Below are 7,258 nucleotides of genomic sequence, written 5' to 3'. Positions count from 1 at the left end.
CTGCTTCAAAATCCTAGAATCCCCTTCATAGTTCCAGAAGGCAACTCCCCACTACCTTCTCCAGGGTTCGCATTGGCACTGTGGTATTGTCACTGTAATTCAGAGACCCAGGCTAATACTTTGGGGACATGGATTTGCATGGTAAAATTTGAATTCAGTTGAAAAATCTGAACTCCCTCGTCTAATGATGGCTCATTGCCAATTGTCATGACAACCCATCTGGCTCACCACTGTCCTTTACAGAACAAAACTCTACCATCCTCACCTGGTCTGGCCTAATTGTCACTGCAGACCCATAGTAAAGTGATTGACTCTGAACTGTCCCCTGAGCCAATCACACAGTTCAAGGGTAATAAATACTGACCCATCCAGCAATGCCCACATCCCAAAAAAAAAGAGCCTGCCACCTAAGAACAAGTATCTAGCTTTAAGAATATAAACTCATCAAACTGGGCATTGTTGTTCTTTGTAATCTGCACAATCAAAAGAACTTTAAATAAAAAGACAAGTTACAAAATGGAACTGTGTTAATTCAGTTTTATTTATCGAATAGTTGGACCTCATATTATTTGGACTTGTGTGCAATATTTAACATTTCTTAAAAATTGTAATTACTTTTGCCATTGGCCTGTCCAATGCCATGGCTGATCTGCATCTTTAAGCAATCCTTAAGCACATTTGTTTACCACATTCTCTCCATATAAAAGAAAAATATAATTGCAACATAAACGCATGGCAACAAAACTGTAGTAATTAGGCAAAGTATGATATTATCAAATTAAAAGAAAGACAAGCAGGTCACAGTAACACTGGATTGTAGCCAGTCATTAAATTAAGTAAACATAAAAGTTTTAAGATATTGATAGTGCCACGTTCAATTTCTTTCCACATTACATCAATGTTTATTTCAACAGTTACAATGGGTGATAGAGGGAGTGCCAGCAATACGCAACATGTATGTACATAATCATGTGGTTATGTCTGTTAAAGGTAGTCAATGATTTCATGAGTTGGGACAATCTGAAGGAAGAAAATTGCAATCTTTTGAATGTATGAGAAAACATGTAATTGAATCTCTTCCCTGATATTCATTGATAGACTACAGAGCTTCCGACAGCCTTGTCCAAGACAATGCAGGGGGTGGAACTGATCTCTCCATGGCACAAAACAGACAACAGTGATTTGGCAGCCAGCTCCAGGCCACGTACAATGGAGAAAGAAATTAGCAATGTTGCAATATACTGCCAGCCCAGATTATGCTGTTGGTGTGCATCAATCTTCTCCCTGCCCCCATACCAATTAAGATATTTATAGCCAAAGGTTATAGGGCAGCAGTGGTTCAGGGAGAGAGAGAAAGAACTTGCATTTATAGATTCCCTTTCATGACTTCAAGGCACCCCAGCATACCTTACAGCTATTGCAATTTTTTTTGTGTGTCTCAAATTATCTGTAACACTATCTTGATTTCCTATTCTTTTATAGTTTTACCTAAAAAAATCTTAATCGATTTTAAATTGATTTTCAATTGGATTAGACTCAATAGCTCTTAAAAGGACAGTTCTAGATCTTCACAGCTTTAATATGAAGAAGATCTTCCTGAAAGTCCTTGAGAAGTCTAGCTCTGCTTTAGGATTTTGCCCTGGTTCTGGACTCCACTATCAGAGGAAATCATTTTCTTTATCCGCCCCAATAATCATATTAAACATTAGCCTTTACACTTCTATACTTGAGAGAATAAAAGCCTAGCCTACAGCACCCTCTCTCCAAATGTTTACTATTACAGTGAAATGTCATTCTGGTGAATCTACGCTGCAGTTCTGCTAACACTTCCCAAGTGAGGTATTCAGGATTAATGCTGTACTTTTAACAGGGTCTAACTAGTGTTTTTTTATAAGTGTCATACAACATTCGTTTCCTTGGGATAAAGCTAAATGTTCACTTATTTTTGAAGTTAAGTTTTCTCAATGTCCATTAGTTCTTAGTGGTTTTGTACACATAACTTTAAATTTGTGTTCCACAGCTGTTGGCTTCTCACTAGAAAATACACTGAGTTATCTTCCCTAAGTACCAGCTGAGTGATCTTCACTTCTTAGATTAAAATGTACTTGTTTTGGCCATTCATTTAATCTATCAATGCCCCTATACAATTTTCTGCTTCCACGTATTTTATTTACTGGGCCATCTAACTTGGTATCATCAACAAACTTGCATATACTGCTGTCTATTCCTTCATCCAAGTCATGTATAAATATACTAAAAGGCCCCAGTACATATCCATGAGAGATACATGTAACAACCTGCCAATGTGAGTATGTCTATAATTCCCTAGTTTCCTGTTTCTCAATGAAATGACATGGGACCTTTCATAGCTGCTTGCAACTCATCTTATCCAAAAAGGTGAAACCTTCAATAATATTTAGCACTATGCAAGAGTATCAGACTGAACTGTGATGTGTTAGCTCGTAGAGTGGGGCTTGAACTCACAATCATCCAAACCAGAAGCAAACATACTATCCTTGAACCACTGATAAAAGATGGTGCCTTATTTAATGACTGTAGTATCTAATAGCAAGAGGCAGAGAAACACACATCAGCAATTTTCAGAACACCTTCAGATAGCTGCAACCTGGGGCCTTTCTCACCATCTCAGCTCCAGAGATAAGTTCCCTAACACCCTCTGCTGCCCTGTTACACCCATCATTTTATTATACCAACAACAACACAAGGAGGCACTTATGATGCAGAAAATCAAAATGAGGTTAGAAATACATTAATTTAGAAATTAAAACAGTACTGGAGTGTAAACATTTGCATGGTCGAAGCTTTAGCAGAATGTGTTAGAAATAGACAAACCCACTTTAAAATGATTCAAACATACCCCTTATTAACCAAGATTATAATGTTGCATTTTAAGAAATAGTACATTGAACACATTTTTAGTCCAGTCCGTACAAGGTCTCAATAGTAAGTGATTTGTTAGTTTTCGAACTTTGTGCCCTTGCCTTGGTAGAGGTCTTGATACATTTCTATGAGACGTGCAGCTTCTCGCTCCCCAGAAAGCAGAGCACCATGTGTCGTTGAGTAGTACTTTCTGTGAGTGGCCTCCCCAGCAAATAAAATCTGCATTGGCTAATAAAAGCAAAAACACTCATTACTAAATAATAGGTTAAACTTCCGATCACTTCTCATTTGCTAAACCCAAAAATGTTTCACCATTTCCCAAGTCCATAGAAGTCAATATTTAAGTCATATGAAATACATTCCATTTTCAATTGCAATTTGGAATATAAAAGACAGAAACGTTATGCTAAAATTGTACAGAACAGTAGGCAGGGCTCAGCTACAGTACTGGACATAATTCTGGTCTAACGCAATACAGGAACAATCTGATGGCACTGGCCAGGTTACAGAGGTGCTGCCAGGACTGAAGAATTTTAGCCATGAAAAAACACTACATACACTGACACAGTATCCTTAGCCAAAAAGGAAAGCAGAGAACGATTTAATTAAGGATTATGAGGGCCCAAGAGAGGGTGGATGATAGGTTCTATTTCCATTAGTGGAGTGGTTAATAATCAGTGGAAGGGTCAGAGGGAAAGTGAAGGGGACTTTCTTTTACCTGGAGGTCACTGGGAGTCAGAAACTAAGGGCCGGATTTTCACGGAGCTGGACCAAATCCGGAGACCTTTAAAAATGGGAAGCTGGTCCTGACTGCAGAAATCCACCTCTATTTCCAATGCAACCAATTTTCTGCAGGGAATGGAAGGGACGGGAAGTGGAAGTCTTGAATGGGAAACCCAAACTCTGCGAAGCCATTTTAAAATAGTGTCGAGTCAAAGAGACCCCATTTCACCCACGTTAAAGCTCTTAGCCTGTAGCGTCATGTAAAGTCACAAGTCAATAAAGTAGACATATAAACATCAGTAAGGCAGATAAGATCTGCTTAAGTGTCAGGATCTGAATTTCTTTAAAGTCCCCAGATCTTCAAACTTGAAGAAAAAAAGTCTTAAAACCTGCCAGAGTTCTAAAACAAAAAAAAATCTGCTGGACTACATTGATTAGCAAGCCAATTGGTTTCGGTGTTTTCTACTTAATCTGTTCAGGGATGAAATGACACACCTCTGGAGCAGATGGGACTTGAAGCTGGGCATTGGGACACTGATAATGTGCCATGAGAACCCTTAACCTAAAGCAAAAAGCACGTCCACCTGATTCACATTTCAGTAAGAATTCTTGGTTGACCTTTCCCAAGAGTTGTTATTATGGTTGAGGTCATTATGAATGTTTAATCAGGTTTCAAAGGTCACATAAGTACTTTTCAAAGCAGGAGAATCGGAGTTCAGTTTTGATTGAGAGTTTAAAGAGATTGCTAAAGGATTAGCTGTTTTGATTTGCACACTGAATATAAGTTTGTTTTTATAACGGGCTGAGCATTTGTTGAGATTTAAAAGCTTCAAATGGGGATCCTGAATGGGAATTCTTTCTGAATCAGAATTTCTGATATTCTCCTGATGTCAATCATCACTTTTCGATCAGGAGACATTCAGAACCTGAAGATTCACCAGATAACTCAATACAGCTCGGGAAAATTGTAGTAGAGGTGGGGCTACTCTTCTCATTGGTAGCTACTAATGAAATCTTTAGTTTTTTTCAGTGTGAAAAGTATAGAGACCAATCCTGCCATTGTGGCATTCAATAAACAAAAGAAAAGTGGAGATGAGAAGCAGAGCAGAAAATAGTTGATGAGTGAGTACAACTGGTGAATATTCCTAGTATTTAAAGCAAACATGAGGTCTTCAATTTGTATTTAGACTTTTTTTCTTCTCTCTCTTAAATTTAGCTACTTTACAATAAGATTGTTACTGGTGGCTCCTTAATAAAAGCAAAATATTACAGTTATGTGTAAAGATAATGAAATCTAGAGTCATTAATTTATAAAGTAAATAAATGCAGTAGTGATGGCAGGACAGAGGATGTGTTGCTGCTACAGCACGTGGAAGCTGCTGGACACCAATATGATCCATATGTACGGTGTTTGCGGTTTGAGATGCCTTAGATCCAAGATGAGGAGCTGGAATCTGAGCTGCAGACATAGCACCACATCAGGGAATGGGAATGTGTTCACACTCCACAGATTAGGTAACTTAAAATTGGTTTGTGCTCAGAAAGGGAGAGGAGACAGGTATCAGGACTCAGGGTTTGTAATGGAGGACCTTCGGCCCCTGCAATTCTCTAACAGTTATGAGGTTTTTGCAAGCTGTGTGGACAAGAGTGGGGACAGTAGGGAGGATGAGTGAAGGAATCATGCCACCTTGGAAGAATTGGCTCTGAAAACATCCCAACAATATTCCTGACAATGTGCTCCAGAACTAGATACGCCCTAGCCAAGCTGTTCCAGCACAGTTACAACAGTGGCAGTGTGCTGTTCACAACAAAAACAGGACAAATCAACCCTGGCCAACTGCTACCCGTTAGTCTACTTTCAATCATCAGTAAAATGCTGGAAGGTGTCATCAACACTTACTCAACAATAACCTTGTCACTGACACTCAGTTTGGAATCCACTGAAGCCACCAAGCTCCTGACCTCCTTACAGCCTCACTCCTATGAAATTATGGAAATGGTGAATGATTATCCATTCAGCAAACTTCGTGTTGTTGAGCTAGAAGAGTGGGCTGTCAAGGGGGCTGAAGTGATACATACTGTTAATGATGCAGAAATAATGAAGAATGTTGTGAACCCTCAAAATCTGAAGGGACTGAAAAAAAGTCTGAAAATGATGATTTTGGTGAAGAGAAGAAAATAACTCGAGCTGATGTCACTTTAGCTTTATATGCGTTGATTAAACTTGCTTAAGGCAAGATTTATTACTTAGCACAACAAGTTTCACAACTGTACATTCTGCACTCAACTTACATGGAAAAATCAATAAGCAAATCAGCAAGCTGACATGTTTGATATAGCTTCCAGGGTTTGTACTAGGATCCGATCGCCTACAAATTTTACATCATCAGGGATGGTTCTAAGAGATTATTAGCATTATTTCCTCTTGAGTATCCCGTAGCCTGCATTGTTATATTTTAATTCATGCTTTAATGTACTGTTGTAGATTAGAATTCTAAAGATTACTGTTCTTTACTTCCTGGCTACATGCATTTCTTTTGAACTTATTCCTTGAAAGCTCATGCTACAAGTATGATGCTTGATTCCACAGGTAAATGTAACTCGTTTACATTTTTTCTATTTTTTTTATTGACCAGCACTATCCATTTCCATGCATGCTGGATAAGAAAGATTTTACTATACATTGTTATTACTCTGGACAAGTCTGTCCTTAGGCTGTAAGTATGAGGACAAGTGTAAAGAAAAGGACCAGGGACAACAACATTAAATGAGAATAAATTAGTAGCTTTTGTTGTATTGAGAAGCTTGGATGAATTATTAGACTATCGATGTCAAAAAGACCAGTCAATAATAGTCTAGGTAAGATAACCAAGACAATTCCCAGCAATGACAGTCATTGGATTTCAAAACTGTACTCCATAGGGAGAAGACTGAGGAAAGTGGGGGTGATGTCCAGAGAAAGGATACATTGGGAATTTATTTCAGCTCAGGGAGGTGGATTGGTTTGAAGGGTGCAAATTCCGTATTAACTTTCAAAATACTTGGAATTTAAATAAAAATGCAGAGTTTTGGGGTAGTGAGACTGATTGGATAGACCTCAACAAAGAACTGGCAAAGACATGGTGTCCAAATGGCCTTCTTCAGTGCTCTGTGAAAAGTACATTCAGAGAAGCATTGGCAGTGAAACACAGCAATGATTTGATACCTCAGGTGCCCATGTGAAATGACTTTGCAGACTGTATGAGAAGAATTTAATTATTCCCCAAAATTAATAATTGTAAAGAGTCATCACATCATGTCTGAGTCATTATTTTCCAAGACGTCCAAATCTTGCATCTCCCAGCTTTCTATTTGACTACTATCGACAGATATTTAAATTCCAAGGTTGCCCTCACCTAATCAGCATTTCTTATTTCATTCTTTTCTCTGACTACCTTTGGCCTGACTGCTGTCAGGTTTGACCTTTGTCCTTTCTCTTTTTAAATCTTTCATGGGCGTGGCTGTCACAGAATGCCTAGCATATGATAATTGTTACACTTGAACTGAGTGGCTTGGCCACCATTTCAGAGGGTATTTAATGGTAACCATTTCAGAGGGCATTTAATGGTAACCATTTCAGAGGGCATTTAATGGT

General features: G+C 38.5%; 1 protein-coding gene across 1 annotated transcript in view; it reads right to left on the bottom strand.

The window, feature by feature from the left end:
• Positions 1-523: 523 nt before the first annotated feature.
• Positions 524-7,258, bottom strand: part of smox (spermine oxidase) — a 22,911-nt gene continuing 16,176 nt past the window's right edge. Inside the window, exon 6 of the mRNA XM_048602836.1 lies at positions 524-3,129. Within this exon, the coding sequence (XP_048458793.1) occupies positions 2,977-3,129 (153 nt within the window). The 3' untranslated portion in view covers positions 524-2,976. The remainder of the gene's footprint in view (positions 3,130-7,258) is intronic.

Source organism: Rhincodon typus, chromosome 1 (assembly GCF_021869965.1).
Source record: "Rhincodon typus isolate 14 chromosome 1, sRhiTyp1.1, whole genome shotgun sequence".
Lineage (NCBI taxonomy): Eukaryota > Metazoa > Chordata > Chondrichthyes > Orectolobiformes > Rhincodontidae > Rhincodon > Rhincodon typus.
This window is presented reverse-complemented; position numbering and strand designations above follow the sequence as displayed.